We start from the raw sequence: 20,414 nt of genomic DNA, 5'->3' as shown, positions 1-20,414 counted from the left end.
GCTCACATGTGGCAAGCGTTTTACCCCCGAAAACACGTTACGGTAAAGGAAAATTTCCCTAAAATATTCCCGGGGTAAATAAAAATGGGACACCCCGTGTCGTATCTTTAATAAAATAGAGAAGCCGTTGTGCAGGTCCGGAACGGCATAATATATTGTGGCTTGCATGGAGAACTTAAACTATGCATATAATGTACGGGCGTCGGATAGTTTCGGCGGTGCGAACAGAACGGCCGACGCCGGAAAATGGAAAAACTACGTTGCATAAAACGAAGTTGTTTGTAATTTATGAGATTTTTTTCATGATTTAAATCGAATCTGGCTTGTTTCGTGAGAAATGCATGTTTCAGAATTGAGTTTGTTGGAGCTGGGATCGATTGGATTAAATATGTATTCGTTGGATTTTAACGTTTTTCCTTCAAGTAAGATCTTACTGAGATGAAAGCAGAATATTCATTCGTCTTTTTAACAGAGTATTCGAATATTTATTTGAATGAGTTAATATTCAATAACTTAAGATAGAAATATGACATAAATGTTCCAATATACAAAATGACTTGGATGACAAAGACTAAAAAATGTTTACTATCACCATAAATTCTCATTATTAAAATCACTCGACATGCTAGAAAAGGCCGTTGTTTTATCTTGCAAATATCCATTCTCTCGTGTGATTCTTGTCGTAGTAATCCCGATTATTCGACCTGTTTTTATCACCGCCAGTCTAGACCTTCAGATAAAATTACTTTAACTTTAGTGGAAGGTTAAAAAAAGTCATGGAATGGCAAAAAAACCGTAACGGGGTAGTTTAAGGTTAGCAACCAAATGTACTTTAAAATTGCTGCGATTTATGAGGTACATGTGAATTAAAATTTACCCCCCAAAAAACGAAACGAACGTGGAACATAAATTTTTCCCTTTGAAACTAAATGATTTTATCATGAACGAATTGAATTCACAATTCAAAGGCACACAAAATAGAAAAAAAAATCGTTTGACCTACGGCACAATTTTTTTTAGTACCATCCACATTTATTTTATTTTATTATCTCATTCTGTATTCAAAAGATAAAATGTATAAATGAGTATTTCCTCATTTTTATTTAGCTGAAATATAAATCCTTTTATGTTATGATTTTATACATTTACAAAATTAAATAACTATGCTTTGTTAGATTATATTAATTAAATTAATTTTGAAATTGGTTTTGTTACATGTATTGTAAATATTTGTTAATAATTAAATAGTTTATATTTCAGTTTTAAACAAGCCACTCTGTTAATTTATTAAATTTGAATTAAACTTACATTAAACAAAAGTATCTTATTTTCGTTTGTTTCGGGTTTTAATACCTCTAAAACACAATTATAATATTAGTTTATATATATTTTGATTAAATTTATACTGCTTTTAGTTATGTAATCACATTTTTCAATTGTAATTATTTCAATTACTAAATATTTATTATTAAACGGTGTTTAATTCTCTTTCAAATAATTAAATCAGTTAATTTATTGATTTTTAATGAAATTTATACTATTTTTAATAAAAAAGTCATATTTTTTAATTATAATTAGTTCTAATATTTATGATTTTCAATGAAATACCTCTATTACTTAAAAATAAATAAATTTATAGTTAAATGGTATTTAATTCAGTCAGTTAATTTATTGATTTTTAATTAAATTAAAAAAATAAAAACTAAAGTCTAATTTTATGATAATTATTTTGTGTAGTGTAATGCCTCTAATACTTAATAATTAATAAATATCTATTATTAAATGATATTTAATTCTCTTGCAATAAATTCAGTTAGTTAATTTTTTGATTTTTTATTGTTTTATACTGCTTTACACAAAAAATATCTTATTTTCTAATTATAATCGTTTCTAAAATTTTGGTCTTTCAATGTGATATCTCTAATATTTAAAATTAGTAAATTTTTATTATTAAATAAAGTTTAATTATATTATGAACAATTCAGTTAGTTAATTTATTTATTTTTAAACAAATTTATACTACTTTAAATAAAAAGTCATATTTTTAGTTGTAATTATTTCTAATATTTATGATTTTCAATGTAATATCTCTAATTATTAAAAGTTAGTGAATATTTATAATTAAATTGTGCTTAATTTTGATTCAATCAATGCTGTCAATTAATTTTTTGATTTTTAATTATATTTTACTTCTTTAAACAAAAAACATCTTATTTTCTAATTTTTAAAAATTATGATTTTTAATGTAATATCTCTAATATTTAAATATTAGTGAATATTTATTATTAAATGGGGTTTTGTTCTATTTTAGACAATTCAGTTAATTGATTCATTCATTTTTAATAAAATTTTTACAGCTTTAAACAAACCATGTTTTTTAACTGTATTATTTCCAGTATGTATGATAATCAATTTGATATCTTGATTAGTAAAACATTTTTAATTAAATAATATTTAATTTAGTTATTGATTTTTTATTAACATTATACTGTTTTAAACAATAAAATGTTATTTCCTATTTGTAAATATTACTCATGCTTGTGATATTCAATGTAAATCTCTAATATTTAATAATTAATAAATATTTATGATTAATTCAGGTGAAAAATATTAAAATTAGTTAGTTTATCAATATTTAATTAAACAAAGTTTTAATTATTTCAAAAATTTATTATTTTTGATAAATAAAATTTTACAATTAAATGATGCATAATTCTGTTTCAAACATTCAGTAGCTTTATTTATTTATTGATTTTTAATTAAATTGAAACTCTTAAATAAAAATAAAGAAGTCTTATTTTCTCTTTGTAATTATGTCTAAACAATCAATGACTTTCAATTTAATATCTCAAATATTAATAAATTAATAATAATTTATGATTAAATGATGTTTAATTATATTTTAAACAATTTAGTTAGTTATTTTATTGATTTTTAATTAATTTATACTGCTTTAAACAAAAAAAAAATTAATTTTCTAATTACAAATATTTTTAAAATTTATCATTCTCAATATGATGTATGTAATAAATCTATTTCAAACGATTCAGATAATTAATTTATTGATTTTTAATTAAATTTATACTACTTCAAAAAAAAATTGAATTTATTTGCAAAAATTCCAATGTAATATTTCTAAAACGTAATAATAAATATTTACTTAAAATTAACAGCAGTTGTTTTATTTTAAACAATTTAGTCACAATTAGATTGCTTTAAACATAAGTGTTTTATTTTCTAATTGTAATTGTTTCTGAGTTAAATATTTATAATTAGATATCGTTGAATCCTGTTTCAAACAATTCAGTCAGTTAATTTACTGATTCTTCATTAAATTTGTACTACTTTATACAAAAAGAAATATGATTTTCTAATTGTACTTAATTCTAAAATTTACGATATTCCATTTAATGTCACTGAAACTTTCTATAGTTAATTAATAGATTGGATCCATTCTGTTCAATATAATAAATAAATTTGTCTTAAACAAACCAACCGCCATTGCACAATAACTTTGGCGTACCAATTTAAATATTATCAAACGAAACCTAGTTCCTAGAAGCATGAATTTCCGCCAGGCCCGTTCGCATAGCAAACCGGGCGATGCATGCACATCGATCGTAGTACGGAATGTTCATTCCGACTTAATATAAAAATACCCCATGTCGAACCCTCGTCATATAAAAAATTGAAAAACAAAGACGATCGCCCCTCTGTACGTCGCATGTGTGCGGCAAATTGTTTTCCGCCGCTTCGCGCCTTATGAATAATTAAAATTCGCGGCTCGATGGCCACGCAGAAAGGAAAATGCACGGTGAAAATGCGGATCAACCGGCGGTGACAACCGACAATTCACGTCCCAGCTGGTATCCAATCCGGGAGAAATCAATTCCTCATCGGAAACTTGCGACTTACTGTTTGGTGTGACCGAAAATGTATCATCTTTCCGTCATCGTCGCGAGATTAAAGCCGACCCCGGACAATAAACCGGCCGCGACAGGCGAAGAAGTTTAATTAAAACGTCGGACTCGTTGAATAGAATGTTTATCAAAGATAAATCTCCCATTTGATTTCCAACAAAACGGATCGGTCAATAGAAAGTAAACATGGCGGAAGAACGGAACGCAACGACTGGCAATATTGGCAGGATTAACGGTTTGAACAGATTCACTCGACTGACGGCCATATGTTTAATTGGAAGGTGCATTACGATGCACTTCGTCGGTATTGAATGGTGCGGTTCGGATGCGTCATTTCGCAAAATGCTAACGCTTCCGGACGTGTTTGCTTTTGATATTACCACCCCCCCAGGTAACCACGATCTGTTCAGATAACTATGTTTATTTTCTGCATGAATGCAAATACAGTAACTTTTCTGTAACTCGAATTTTTGATTACTCGAGGCAAATAAAGGATAAAAACTGTATTCTTACTTGATAACTCGAATATCTCCTGTCTCAGGTAGTCTCCTGTAGGTTTATCCTCTCCGATGATACTTCCCAGTCGTTCTTAGATCAATTATCGATTGAGTAGAGTAATACCAGAAACTCCTACAATTTATACTGCTAACAAAAAAAAAAAAACAAAACCAAGATATAATTGAATTATTTTATTTTTCTAAGTAAAATATTAAGTTATTAAGAGTCAGAAGGTACAGTACTGGTAGAAGTAGTTTTTTTTAAATTCGAATTTTTTTGCCCTGAAAATTATGTTCAAAAAAATGTATATTGAAAATTAACTTCCCTTTATAAATTTAACAATTACATAGTTAAACCATAAAAAAATAAAGAGCTTAATTTTATTTGTTTGAGGTTGGAAAAAAATAAAGCAACTTATGTTATTTAAAGTTTTATTACTACAAATAATTTGTAATTAATATTTTAATTAATTCTACACTAATATATTGTAAAATTCCCTTTTTTCATGGAAAGCAACAGATAGTCCATAATATTTGGATTAATATTTTATCAGGACTCTTACAGAACCGTGAATAAATCTTACTGATTATTATACTCTTTGTGTCTTATTTTGTTGTTCACTATCTCCCATAAGTTTTCAATGGAGCTTAAATCAGGAAATTGACATGGCCAGTTCATAACATTAATTATTTCCCTTAAAAGCCATTGCTTCAAATATTTTGAAGTGTGCTTCGGGTCATTATCTTGTTGAAAATAATATATTAGTGGCATATTTTTATCTGAATACGGTACCATAGAAGCGGCTCCTTCCAAATCTCGAAAAGCTGCCCCATATCACTACCCACCTGTCACCCTCTTTAACTTTGGGTTAAACTTTTCATGAATAGGTCAACTTTACATATAAAATTCAATCACAGCTAACCAGATTAAACTTCAGATCGCTCCTTTCCAATCATTTAAAGTCCAATGTAAAAGGGATCTGGTAAACTAAATTCTGACTCATCTGTTCTTCTCTGATAGTAGTTTGGCCTTCTCGCATGAAGACTCCTTTACGGCTCTTGAAGAAACATTAATTCCAAGTTGTGTCTCAAGTAGGCCTTTTATTTTGTTGGAACTCAAAAAAGAATCTTTTTTGGAGTAGGATAAAATTTGTTTACCCTGAAACCTCTTAGTTTTTTTGTCGTCCAGTTTTATTTTTTTCTTCCACATCACCAAATCTTGAAAATCCGTGATTTTAATTTGGAAAATATTTTTTTCCTAATTTATACTATTTTAAATAAAAAGTCATACATGATTTTCAATGTAATATTTCTAATAGTTAAAAATTAGTGAATATTTATAATTAACTTAATTTTGATTCAAACAATTCTGTCAGAAAATTTTTTGATTTTTAATTATATTTGACTGCTTTAAACAAAAAACATCTTATTTTCTAATTTTTAACATTTATGATTTTCAATTTATTATCTCTAATATTTAAATATTAGTAAATATTTATTACTAAATGGCGTTTTGTTCTATTTTAAATAATTCAGATTTATTCATTTTTAATAAAATTTATACAGCTTTAAACAAATAGTATTTTTTAATTGTATTTTATGTTTATATTCCAGTATTTATGATATTCAATTTCAATATCTTTGATTAGTAAAACATTTGTAATTAAATGGTGTTTAATTTAGTTATTGATTTGTTATTAACTTTATATTGTTTTAAACAGTAGTATTATTTCCTATTTGTAAATATTACCCATATTTGTGATTTTCAATGTAAATCTCCAATTTTTAATAATTAATAAATATTTGTAATTAATTCAGGTGAAAAATTTAGTTAATTTATCAATATTTAATTATATTTATACTGCTTTCTTACAACTTTTGTTTGTAATTATTTTTAATAAATATAATTTTACAATTAAATGATGCTTAATTCTGTTTCGAACATTCCGTAGGTTATTATTGATTTTTAATTAAATTTATATTGCTTTAAACAAAAATCTTATTTTCAATTATAAATATTATTAAAATTTATAATTTTCAATCTCTAATATTTAAAAACTAATAAATATTTATAGTTAAATGATGATTAAATCTATTTTAAACAATTTAGTTAGTTAACTTATTGATTTTTAATTAATTTATACAGCTTTACATAAAAATGTCTGATTTTGTAATTACAAATATTTTTAAAATTTATCATTCTCAATAAGATGTATCTAAAAAATCTATTTCAAACGATTCAGTTAATTAATTTATTAGTTTTTAATTAAATTTATACTACTTCAAAAAAAAAATTATTTATAAAAATTCCAACGTTATATTTCTAAAATTTGTAATAATACATATTTATTTAAAATTAACAGCATTTATCAATAATTAATTATATTTATACTGCTTTAAACAAGATGTAATTATTTCAAAAATTTATTATTTTTGATAAGTAAAATTTTACAATTAAATTCTTAATTCTGTTTCACACATTCAGCAGGTTAATTTATTTATTGATTTTTAATTAAATTGAAACTCTTAAATTAAAATAAAAAAGTCTTATTTTCCATTTGTAATTGTGTTGTTAATTTTAAACAATCAATGAATTTCAATTTAATATCTCAAATATTAATAAAGTAATAATAATTTATGATTAAATGATGTTTACAAACCGTTGTCTTAATTTGGAAAATATTTTTTTTCCTCGAAGTATTAGTACTTATCTTAGTTTGCTTTGATGTATACTGTAAAACTAAAAATTATTGCGAATTTTGTAGAAATTAGTGACATTTAGTAAAAAGTTGCTCAACATTTTGCCAATCGAATATTTAGTTTTTTGATTGTAGCTAACAAAATTATTTTTAACACAAGAAATATTCACCTATAGGTTTGTATACAGTGTGTTCATTATTATATTATATTATTTTAAAGTTCTACTGTATCTCTTTGGGATGTAGTATGTTGCTGGGAAAGCAGAAATGTTAAAATTCAATTTCAGCCTGGTGACATTTGGAGTGTTAATTAAAAAGTGTGGGCTTTAATAAAAATGTAACATATGGGGAATGGGAATTCCTGGGAGACGAACAGTCACTGCATCATAATCCTGATTTGTCTTTTTATCGATTTATAAATGTAACGGAATTGCCATAAAAATGTTGAAGGCTTTAAAGAACACAATAGTCTCGTACAAGTGAATAAATCACTTTGTTTCTTAATATCCTGACAAGATATAAGATATAAATATATTAATTATACAAGTAGCACACCGCCTGTATTAGTCCGCAATTAGTTTCATTTTATATACTTAATAAACAAGTCGCAGTTTTCCACAACAATAAATGAGTCAACGCAAAGGACACACTTTCTTCTGCGAACGTATTTTAAGTAAGCGTGAAATGACGTAATCTATAAGGTTGGATTCCTCCGTTCAAGTACGACAAGTGCTACTACTATCCAATACGATAAGCAATGACTAACTGTTAAATAATTATTTAGATATTACGGTTAGCTATGAAAATAATTGTGCAGGTGCATTATTTCACTCTGTTGATTGATTTTTACTGTTGACTTTTCCAGGACTGATTTGTATTTAACTGCCATATTACTGGTTAAAATAATCTAAAACAAATAATGAGTTAATTAACTAATTTATTGTGGAACGTTATTCCAAACAAAGCAATGTTTAAAGTCTTTTAATTAACATCCATTTTCAGTTAAATTAATCAACACACTGCAGCATATATATTAAAAAAATACTTGGTTTATACATACATACAACCAAATGCTCTCTCCGGATGAAACACAAATAAAATACAATTTTAATGAAATTGTACTCTGATCATGTCGTTGGTAAAACGATAATAATTACAAATTTACAAGGCAATAATTTATGGATAAAATATTATGAAATTTAAACGACATAATTTATTCATTTTACACGTTTATTTAATTTAAACGTCACAAATTTAATGAACAATTGCATGTTCGAAATGATAAAATAATAATGGCTATAAAACTTTGTCAGCGGCTTAAACAATTATGTGTCATTACAAAACTAAATTTACTAATGATGTCAACAAAATGTTGATTTTTATCTTTGACGTAATAGATTTGCTGCTGTATATGCATCAATCATCTTTTTTTAATGTTTTATTTATTACCTATGTTGAATCTCTTTCTCAGCTCAATTGTATTTAAGAATTTTGAAATAGGTATCTTTTGTCATTAATAAATATTGGGACAAGTTTTATCTTTACTAAATCAATATTTTTTTTTGATAATACCTATCTGATATCTGTGAAATTTATATATAAAAAATATAAAATTTATTTATAATTAAACGGTGGATAATTTTGTTTTAACCAATTCAGTGAGTCGATTTGTTAATTTTTAATTAAAATTATACAGTTACTTTTATTTTCAAATCATAATTATTTTTAAAACATCAAATAATTCACTCAATTAAATTATTAATTTTTGATTAAATTTATACTGTTTTAAACAGATATGTTTTAATTTCTAATTGTAATTGTTTCTACAAATTAAGATTTTCTTTAAAATGTCTCTAAAATTAATTAATTTTTATATTTAAATTTGTTTCAAACAACTCTAATAGTTAATAGCTAATATTTATAATTAATTCTGTTTTAAACTTTTCATTCAGTTAATTTACTAATTTTTTATTAAATACTTTTAAAGAGAAAAGTTTTTTATTTATTTTCTAATTTTAATTATTTCTAAAATTTAAGATTTTCTTTGAAATATCTCTAATACTTAAAAATTATTTAATTTTTATAATTAAATTTGTTTCAAACAATTCTAATAGTTAATTTATTGATATTTATTGCTTTAAACAAAAAATGTCGTATTTTCTTATTGAAATTATTTCTGAAAATTTATTATTTTCAGTCTAATATCTAATATATAATTGTAATTGTTTCTAAAATTTAAGATTTTCTTATACTTAAAAATTAATAAATGTCTATAACTAATGGCGTTTAAACTATTTCAAACAATTAAATTATATCTTTTTAAAGAAAAAATGCCTTATTTTTTAATTGAAATTATTTCTAAAATTTATTATTTTCAGTCTAATATCTCTAAAATTTAAAAATTAATAAATATCTATAATTAAATTGTGTTTAATTCTATTTCATTCCATTCAATCAGATAAATTATTAATTTCTGATTAAATTTATGATGTATTAAACAAAAAAATATTTTCTAATTATATTTATGTTGTAATTTTAAATTATTTGAGAATTTTTAAACAGGAAACGCTTATCAACAGTAAATATTGTCTCAAGGTTTATTTTCATCCAGCAAATCAGATCTTAGAATTTAAATTAATTAGACTTTATTTATGGTTGTTTTAAGCTTTAATTCTGTCAAAACTCCGATAAACAAAGATTGTTTTAGCCCCAACGAACTTGAACACACCTCTAGTTTCCCAGCCGCGAAACTAAATCAGATAATGACACGGATTTAATCAAAATTAGAATGTGCGACGGTTCGTTCGTTAGCGCCATGTTGATTTTTAATTTAATCCGTATACACTTTAATCAACTTTGCATTAATTAAATCGGGCCGTGCGGTTCAAGACACAGGGTACACATGTTCTTCGCCGTGACTATATATCCACTTTGCTTCCGGTACAAGATCCCAGATTCCGATCTCGGTTGCTCCACACCGCCAGATGCATAATCCCACAGCCCGTTTCCCGACGGTTTTTAATTATTTTTAATGGCAAACGGGAGCGTCCCATAGTTCGGATAGGAATTATTTTCATTAGTCGAAACTTTCAACATGAAAGTTCCAGCAAAAAAACGTTGCATCATTTTAATGGAGGCGCTAATTAATACTTTTAAAGGGTAATGAAAAACGTATCTTTTAATTGGATCAAGACTAGCCCCAAATGGGTAAGTTTTCAGTCGAATTAGTTCGACTTTTTTTAAGGAAAACAATTTCATTTCAAATTGCGGAGTTCCTGAACTTTATCCGCCGGAATGAAAATAGTGTGGGATTTGATGCATCACGGGTTACGAGAAGACAAATAGACTGCACCTGATGTACTCTTGCGGCATTCTAATTACGGCCGGAGAAAACGATTTACAGTTCGGACTGCCGGTCTAGGCTTACTCGTCCGACAAAGTTTTTATTCTCAATTACGTTTCATTTAATTTACGTTACAAGCAGTAGGCTGGGTTCTCTTTGAGTTTCTCCAGTTTTTCATAAGATGTTATCGGAGAGAAACTAATTGCAGGCTTGTTCATGATTATGTTTTGCTAATTTGTTAGTGAATTTTTAATGAACTCTTCGTCTGAAGCCTGAAACAAGTAAACTGTATGTTTTATTCATTCAAGTTGGATAAACGGCTTAGTTTCCCCGATATAATCTTATATTAAGTTACCCCATACTGATCGTGCCATTTAAAACCACCATAAAGCATCTTAGATTCCTCCTAACACCCCTTAATACCACAAACCAAGAGGGTGGGTCCTCCCCCTTCACTAAGTATGAGTCACCACTTCACCGCCCAGACATCTATAAGATAATCTGGCCGATTACCAGCACTAATAATAACCGTTACTGTTACAGTTTTGACCGACATCGATATTAACTCTTACGACGACAGCACCCTGGGCGCCCCTTCAGTCACCTCGTACAGAATGAACGAAGACGTTCTGTGCATCCAACCGCCATCACTCAGAGCTTCAGGATCGTTCAGATCCGCCAGGGACCAAGTCCCATTACCTGTCAGGAGGCCCGCCACCAATGTTCCGGATACTCAGTGTCAGTTCATTAAATTCAGAGGTGAGCAATCAATGATTCAGTGGATCAGAAGATTAATAACGAGTTGCATTTGATTTGCACAAGACCTCTCTGGCACCGTCAAACAGTTATAATGAGTAATGCACACTTGTTGCACAATTCAAATTCACAGAGCATGTAACAACGGTTTATTTATGAGGGAGCACGTAAATCAAATGCCTTGTGAATTACACGTACGATGAATAATGGAGTGACATCTATTGGTTTCAGAACGTTCATACAGCGACATTCAGCGGGTGGATAGGAGACCGTGGCGCGCTCTAGCAATGTGCCAGCGTCAGTGCCAGTAATCGACTACGGGATGACGCTCTAGTCACTACCAAAGCAGAATAAATTGGTACCTTCGCTCCATATATTATCGAATATTTGATATAAATGTTTTTATAATCCCAATTTAGGCGTAATCAGTAGACGACATCAATTTAGCTAAGTGTTTTTAACCCATCCGCTTTTTGCGATCGTGCGATTTTTTATTTGGTAAAGTTGCAGAATCGGTCACTCTAAGGAATATTTGTAGCGCATGCGTCAACTGGATTTGAAATCGTCTGTTTCGGAGATTTTAGACAGCATAGTTGCCAGATTTCATTTTTAACGAAATATGTAGAGAAATGATTTTTAGAAAAATATATATGTAATTTATTATGTTTTTCATGTATGACTTATATTATTTATGTGGTTGAATTCGAAAAGAGATAAAATTCGGCAAATCACTTTATTAATTAGTATATTCATTTTTTATTTACTCTATATTTCTTTGGTAGTTTAACTATCTAATTAAAAGTTCTTTATTAAATAATTAGGTAAATTTACAACATTAATATAAAATTAACAAAAAAGATATATTTATATATTTTATAATAAAAAAAAATTAATTAAAACAAAAAAAACTATTCCACTGGATATTGCTCACTAATACAATTTAAAATGCTCATAAACATATTATGATTTTTAAATTTATTTCTCCATATGAATTCGTGGAGGTACGATGGAAACAGATCTTCCGAGGAACAGTCATGGTCTATGTAACTCGAAAAAAATTGTTCAATACAAATATAGTATAAATTTATTAATAAATTGGAATAAATTAAAAAATAATAAAAATTAAAAACATTTTTAATTAAATACAATACAATTATCTATATAGTAAAATATATTAATTAATTAACGACCCGTATCAATAAATTAAGATTGTACAAAAAAAAATAATAAATGCAGCACACAAATAATCTATAATGTAAGATAACTTAAAATATGACTGCTAACAAATTAAAAATAATCTTACTAAAGGAATAAAAGTATAATATTTTAAAAATGAGAAAGATCTATAAAGTAAAATATATTAAATGAGCATACAAATAAATTAAGAAAGTAATTAGCAGAAGAATAGGAATAATATATTGTTTTTAAAAACGCCATGAGAATATAATCTGTAAAGTATAATATTTTAATAATGAGCAATAATCATCAAATTAGAAGAAATAATATACTTACCAAAAAAATAAAAAGTATAATACATACACAACAACACAACAATAATTCAACCATAAAAAATGATTCGAATATTTTGACCGTTGCAAACCGACAACACTGCACTTCAAAATGTTCAAGAAGCGCGAAATCAGCGCCTTACGACGCATGCGCTATATAATGTTCCTTAGAGTGACCGATTCTGCAACTTTACCTTTTATTTTTCTATCCCATGTACCGAATCCTTTGATAACGTGTTTTTTGATAAGCGTATTTAGGTAATACTGACGTCACGTATGGTTCGTCAATTTATTTATGTGTGTAGACATAAATTTACATAAATATAATACATGCATATATATGTTAGTCATATCTCTTTATTTCTCTATTATGGATTACTTTATAGTTGATATTTATTAGTCGTTAGGCAAAATATTGTTGTGATTTAGCTAATATCTAATAAAATGTTATAATAATTATATAAAAAAAATAAACTAGTTGACCAAAGATGAGTGATCATCTAAAGAAGTGATTTCCTCTGCATGAATATGTAATTTTGTCAATTTAAATGTTTTTCGCTTCTAATAGACAATCTGTATGGATATTATTCAAAAATGTAACTTAAATGTATGATATTTATTGAATAAATTTTTGTGGTTACTAGTTTTGTCTATTTTTAAACCTCTCCCATGATTTTATGTGACACTCATACAAAATTGGAATATCAATCCTTACTAAAGTATAAGTAATAATAAAACATTTCTTTGAAAACAATTGATAATAAAAAAACATACTGTACACTGTAAACTGAACTTTTTCATATATTTACAGTAATGAGAAAAAGTATGGAATATTTATATTCTTGTTACAAATGTTACTTAATGTTTTCTCTATTGTCTTCTGAACTTACTGAAGACCCACATTAATAAGACGAGTTCTCACTTCTATTAACATGGATTAAATTGTGTCGAAACTTTTAAAAATATTCTTTACTTTTTTCACCACTCTTTGTTATTTAGGGCAAACGTTAATTATAAAAAATAGCTTTAAAAAAGGATTCTGTTTAATTTTAATACATAAATTTTGATTCCTATGCCACAAAAGAAATTTTCTTCCCAGAAGCCCATGGTTACAAAAAATTAATAAAAAATTTATACATATACAGTAGTGACCAGAAAAATAGCACATGGTTAATTAGGAAATGCACACCTCCAATTAATTGCAACAAAATATTTTTATTTTATTTAAAATACTTACATAATATTCTTAATATTAATACTACAATTATTCATTTTATACCTAAATCAAAATAATTTCTCCTTAAATTAAACCTTAAACAAAATAAATGCACAATGTGGTTGGACACATAACTAACACACATTTAAAATATATATATTTTTTAGATAATTTATACATTACTTTAAACAAAATTGTTAATATTTTGTTGGGTTCCCTTTGTTCATTATAAGCACCTTTATTATCTTTTAATTAATTTTGAACAACTTAAGACACATCCTTCAGATCATCTCAAATGTCTCTACATTTCAAATTTATTTCAAATTGTCTATACATGACACATGAGTCTATTTTATCAATAATTTTCTGCAATGGTTCTAGACTATGTCAAGTAAAGAAATGCCCAATCATAACTCCTCTTCCACCATGTTTCAAACTTTTGTAATGTATCAAGGGTTCAAACTTTTATGTGGAGGATATGAAAATGTTGTTTACCATCTAATTCTATTCTATTAAACTTCAATAGGTTCATTACACTAAACTTAGAGTCTAAAGTATTCTCCGTTAAAATTTTAAAGGATAATTAACATATTTTTTTGTCAACTTTAGTCTTCGAATAATCTTTTTTTGATATCAATGGTTTCTTTACTAAAACACATTCTTGCAAGTAACATATTGTACATTCAGTCAGTGTCTGTTTATTCAACTAAAATAAATTCTTATTAGTAAAAATATGTTTAAATAGTGCCACAAAGTATAAATATGTCTGAATGTATTAACCAAATCAGACAAATATGTGTATTTAAAGTAATATTTCTGTCGTTATTAAGATATGTGACAAAAAAAGTATCATTTTATGAAATATCTTATAGAATGTTTAATTTTAATTTTACCACTTATCTGGCCACCATTATATACAAAAAATTAAGGAATTAAAGAATAAGTTCAGAGAAAAAACATTATTTTTTGTTAAATTTGTATAATTTATTAATTTATATATTTCCATATTTCTAAGCTGTAAATGTTTAGTGGTGTTTATATAATATTATCTATCGTTTTTTATTTATATATACTTAAAATGTCACTTTCATTTAAATTCATTTAATTATAATTTTTAATTAAAATTCTGAAGGTAGATAAAAATAACAACTGATGTGTGACAAAAAAGAAACATAATGTAAACAATATTGAAATATATTTTTATATTGACTGGACAAAATTTGAATTAAAACCTTTTATGAAATATTTTTCAAAATATTATTATATAATGTATATTATTTTATAATTCTGTGTTATTTCTGTAATAAGCACTAAGGAAGCTTTAAGAACTTATCTTCATTAACCTAGTATCCTTGACGAAAAGCATTAAAATTAATTATGAGAAAACGATATACTATAAATATTTTAAAGGACCTCCTAAACTGTGTATAAACTCTTAATCCTTTTTTAATGTCGTTTTTAAAAAAATACTTATAATTAATAGTATTAATATTGTCAACACTTAACATTTCTTATTTCTAGTAGTTTTTATTTTTAATTTAAAAAGGATTAAAAAATTATTAATTTCTGTAGTAAATATAGTTAAATGCTTTTTTGAAGCTTAAAAAAAAAGAATCAGATAAAAATATATAGATTCTGAGATTTCGAATGTTCCTAAAGACACCGTTTGTTAAAGATGGCATTTGTTTTGTTTCTCCGTTGAAAAATCTCATCGATTCGTTTATATTAAACAACCAATCATTACTTACCTACCAATTCCAAAGCGTAATCAAGGGTCATGTCTCAGAGTCGATACGGAATCGCCGTGCGCCATGAAAAAAATCGAAAGTACTCCATTAAAAAATCATCGTTGCGTAGACTGCACCCAGCTTTCGGCCCGGCACACAGAAATGGATAGTGACGCTTTGTTGGTTGCCTAGCGACAGTGTTGTCAAGCACAGAAGCGCATGGAGATTAGACTGCGTCCGGGCAATACATTTTCACTTGAGCCTCTTATCGGAACATTTCCCAGTTTCTTAACGACTCGATACCGATTCCATTCGAATTATTCGACTGTACCGATGCCGTATTAGGTCGTGACAATGGTGTGTTATTAAATTATTGTGACGGACGTTTCGGTACATAACAAACTACTTAAGCGTGTGCTGCGGGGGCTGAACGAGTGTCGGCAATGGATACGTTCAATAGTACTTGCGTATATTATTTGGGTAACGAAGGAACGTCGAATGAGCAAAGGTAATTTCACTTTCATCACTGTGTGTGGACCCATTAATTTCACTTTTGTTCGTTTCGAATTTGCCGCAGTTGGCAGTCGATTCTTTCGTTGGTTCCCTTGGTGTGTTTAGATGGCGTCCGCATGCACTATTCAAAATGTCATCGGCGAAACGGGCATGAATCGCCTCGATTTTCGTTTTTTCGGAGCCATTCGATGTTTTATTGACCACCCCGTGCCTAATTCGGTTTTAGTTTGTTTGGTACGGTGGTAAATTCGTAAAAAATAAGCCGCGATGACAGGTGCATGGAGACGTTTTGCCCATAACCTTGAATCCGACCAATGAGAGTGGCAGCCGCGTTGTACAGACCAATAGCGAACGTCACTACACCAGGGTCAACAAATCCTTGTTGAAATAGCCGAGTTTTGGAGTCGGCCATGTTGAAAACATTCTTTTCTTCTACGTGTGCTATTTTTCGGTATTTTCCTGTGTTTATGGGTGATTTGAGGGATTAACGATTATTTCAGTGTGGTGTATTGGTTTCCCTAGGGAAATTCGTGCTGTGCATTGTTGTTAACGTTTCTATTTAATGACAGTTTACCATGTTTTGAAATACTAAGACCTTGAATTTGTTTGGCTTCCAAAAGCAGTATTTTTGGTGTTTTGGATAGGTCTCAGTATGCCTTTTAACGATTCAGGTAAGTCTGCGGGCAACGTAGTTGCCGTTTATTACAATCGATATGCTTTATTTTCCGTATTACACCGTCGAAACGTGCTTGAAACATCCAAACCAAAAAGGTTAGGTTAGGTTTCACGACTGGTCCGAGTAAATATGCATGTCCGTGCATTTTGTTTGTATTGAACTTTTCTGCGGCTATTTTAACTATTGCAATGTGTTGCCGGACCTGTATCCTGTGTAAACTGATTAAATATCGTCGTTTTTAATGTGTTTGTTTTCAATGTTTACCTTAGAATTGTTGACATACACAGTGACTTTAATAGTTAATAACAAATGGTAATCAAACACTGTAGTATCGTAACTTTTTATTATTGTAATTTTTTATTCATGAAGTTTGTTCTTATTAGACGCCCTGTATTTACAATTTTTGAAATTTCCTAAAAATACTCGCACTGTTTATCTAATAAAATGCAGTTTTATAGACACTCTGTAATTTAATTTATTGTAGTATGTTTTCTTTTATTTTTAAATAATTGAATATATTAATGAATCATACTAATTGAAGTCTTGAATCTGTTATTTAGGACAAATCGCCAATATTAAATTCTAACTGGAAAAAGTAATAAAACCTTAACAAACCCACAAAAAATGTGTAATGATAATTTAAAGTTATCAATTAAAAATTTAAAATCATTACCATTTAAACGTCAAAGTTTCAACGAGGAAAAATAATACATCATGTTTACGAGTAAGTGTGTAATTACTATAAAAACACAGTAATTAACGTATTTAAAAAACATTACTACTTTGTAAATAAAATGACAAGAAAATTGTATAGTGCAATACTAGAATCACTAACATTAACATGGCCTTTCATGTTTCTGGTCTAATAGAAAGTATCAAATGGATATTTTTTAAAAAATTAAATGTCACTACTACATTTTACCCTCATTTCAAGCGTATATTTAATGTAAGTCATTTGGCTCAATTCACACGTTATTTCTAATTGTATTTCCATCGTTTAAAGGGTTTCTTGTAAGAATTACAAGACATATTAAAACAGTTAGTTTTTATCTGTATTTATTTGAAATAAACATAGTAAAATATAATATTATATTCCTCTTTTTGTCAAATAAGAAACAAACACCTGTTTCTTTAATGGCCTGGCTATGATCTATTATGATGGTCAGAGGAATAGAACACTTTATAATTTAATGTTAATTAGAAAATGCACACCTGTAATTAAATACAATAAAAACATTTTACATTTTATTAAATTATACTATATTCTTTCTCACATTATTCATTTTGTACCTAAATCAAAATAATTTCTACTTAAATTAAACCTTAAAATAAGTGTGAAATATGGCTGGTCACAGAACTAGCACATTTTTGAAAATTATATGTTTGTTAAATAATTTATATAAGTATTTGAAGGTATTTGTGGAGTATATAGGATCCAATTCTTTATTAGGACGATGATGAATCTATGTTTTCCTACATAATATTGTTCTATTGAATGGATTCATCACTTTAAAGTACCCTTGGCCCAAATCGTGTAGGATAATTAATACATTTCTGTGCAAACTTTTAGTCTTGTTTGAACATACCAATGGTTTCTTTACTAAAATATATCCTTGCAAAGTGTGTTCATTCAGTTGTCGTGTGATTGTTCTATTAGATACCCTGATATTGTATGACTCAATTAATTCATTTTTATATATTTAGAAGACAAGAAAGAATGTCGTTTAATTTCCAATTTGTCTATCAACAAAAGGAAATGTTTTTTTTTTGTTATTTATGAATATTTTTTATTGTATTTTCAAGTGAGTGTGTTGTTTAATAAGCATTGAAAACTATTTTTCGAAAAATCCATATGTTTTTAGCAGTACAAGCGATATTTAAACCTTGATATTTCATGTTAATTATTATTTTTCCCTTCCCTGAATATTGAAATAAATATTTTGTATTGGTTGGATAAAATTTAAATTAAATTTCTTTATTTAATTCAATTTTTATTTTAATATTTTAAGTTTAAATTTTGTGCCATTTCTTTGGCCATCACTGTACATGCAAAATTAAGGAATTAACGGTTAAAAATATGAACTGAGAATAAAAATTTTTGTCGAATTTATATAATTTATTAATTTACATACATCTAAGCAGTATATTTTTAGTTGTTTGTATATTGTCTGTCGTTTTTTATTTATATATGGTTAAAATGTCATTTTCATTTAAATTCTATAATAACTATTATTAATTAAATTCCTTTTAAAATAGATGTCGAATAACAAGTTGTTTTATTTTACACAAAAAAGTTGGTATCATAATTATTTCGGATACAGTGAGATTTACCAATATTTCGCCACATAAAAGTTCAACAAAAAATGAACCCAAAGCACATTCAACCCCTCGGGCGGATTGTTTAACCAAAAACCTCCGAAACACGAGTCATTTGGACGTGTCAAAATCGTCGACTGCCATAAAACGTAATGGCGTTTTTTGCGTTCGCAGCCACTTGTTCGAAATTGTTGTAATAATATTTTCGTTCCACCCTCGAAATTTTTTTCCCATTGAAAAAGCAAAAAATCGACACGCCATCGAAGCCGAAACGGCCCCCGTAAATGCCACGTCCATAAACTGTTACCCAGTAAAAATGTTCGGCAATAAAAAGTTTATGCGGCAAACAAAACTCGACGATCTTCAACGCAAACAATAAACCGGCACAATTAAACACGTTTTTGATGGTGTCAAAAGTTCGAATCATTTTCGAGAGTGAAAGTGTGTTAAAACGGAAAAAACGCTCGTTTATATTTATTTTTTACTGTATATGTGTGTTATTGTCGATTGAGCGCCGTATTTGTGTTTCATTTCGTGTCGTTAATTTAATTTTACATATAGAGATTAATTGATAGTAAACTATTTTTATTGTGTTCTGTATTTGGTTCGGGTTTCAATGTTCGGCTTGGGATTAAACGAAAAATTTCGTTTTTAACGAAGTGAATAACGAGGTTTGTGTGACTGTATGTCCATAGTTCTCATATATAGTACAAGTACTTACTTGTGTTTATATCAACACTGATTGCCATTGTTTTTCGAAAACTATAAATTAAATTGTTTGTTCAAATGCATTGAATTTTGAACAGTTCGTTCACATTGTTGGTGAATTGCAATTGTTTACGACTTCAATTTCCAATTTTATTGCTTTCGTAATAAAGTTGTCTTGTAATAATCGTGACTGTTACAATTATTTTCATGTAGAAAACAAATTAAAATTGCGGTGACTATATTGAATCTATATTTATAATCGGGTTAATTATAGACGTTTGATTCAGTTAGAAATGAAAAGGTATGTTTTTTGACATTTTGATTAAAAAAAAAAATAATGATTATATCTTAATTAACTTAATATAATAAAAACAAAATTAAAGATCTTAAGATAAATTAAAGATTTATTCATTAATTTAATATTCCAGTTTATAATTATGTATGTATCTTTTTCTACAGTTAGTTAATTACGAAGCTGCTTTGAGGCAATATTATTTTGTATAATATATCAAGATTACTTTATGAATACGTGAGT

At 27.4% G+C, this 20,414-nt stretch overlaps 2 protein-coding genes across 2 annotated transcripts in view; both read left to right on the top strand.

Moving 5' to 3' along the window:
- LOC109595986 (uncharacterized) overlaps nucleotides 1–11,706 on the top strand; it is an 80,995-nt gene extending 69,289 nt beyond the window's left edge. Inside the window, exons 5-6 of the mRNA XM_020011435.2 lie at nucleotides 11,003–11,218; nucleotides 11,447–11,706. Of these exons, the coding sequence (XP_019866994.2) occupies nucleotides 11,003–11,218; nucleotides 11,447–11,526 (296 nt within the window). The 3' untranslated portion in view covers nucleotides 11,527–11,706. The remainder of the gene's footprint in view (nucleotides 1–11,002; nucleotides 11,219–11,446) is intronic.
- Nucleotides 11,707–16,319: 4,613 nt separating this feature from the next.
- LOC109598477 (nuclear receptor coactivator 1) overlaps nucleotides 16,320–20,414 on the top strand; it is a 334,843-nt gene continuing 330,748 nt past the window's right edge. The window contains exon 1 of the mRNA XM_049966950.1: nucleotides 16,320–16,850. The gene's annotated coding sequence lies outside the window, so the exon portion shown is untranslated. The remainder of the gene's footprint in view (nucleotides 16,851–20,414) is intronic.

Source organism: Aethina tumida, chromosome 4, assembly GCF_024364675.1.
Source record: "Aethina tumida isolate Nest 87 chromosome 4, icAetTumi1.1, whole genome shotgun sequence".
NCBI lineage: Eukaryota > Metazoa > Arthropoda > Insecta > Coleoptera > Nitidulidae > Aethina > Aethina tumida.
The sequence above is the reverse complement of the archived record's forward strand: the minus strand, read 5'-3'. Positions and strand labels throughout refer to the sequence as shown.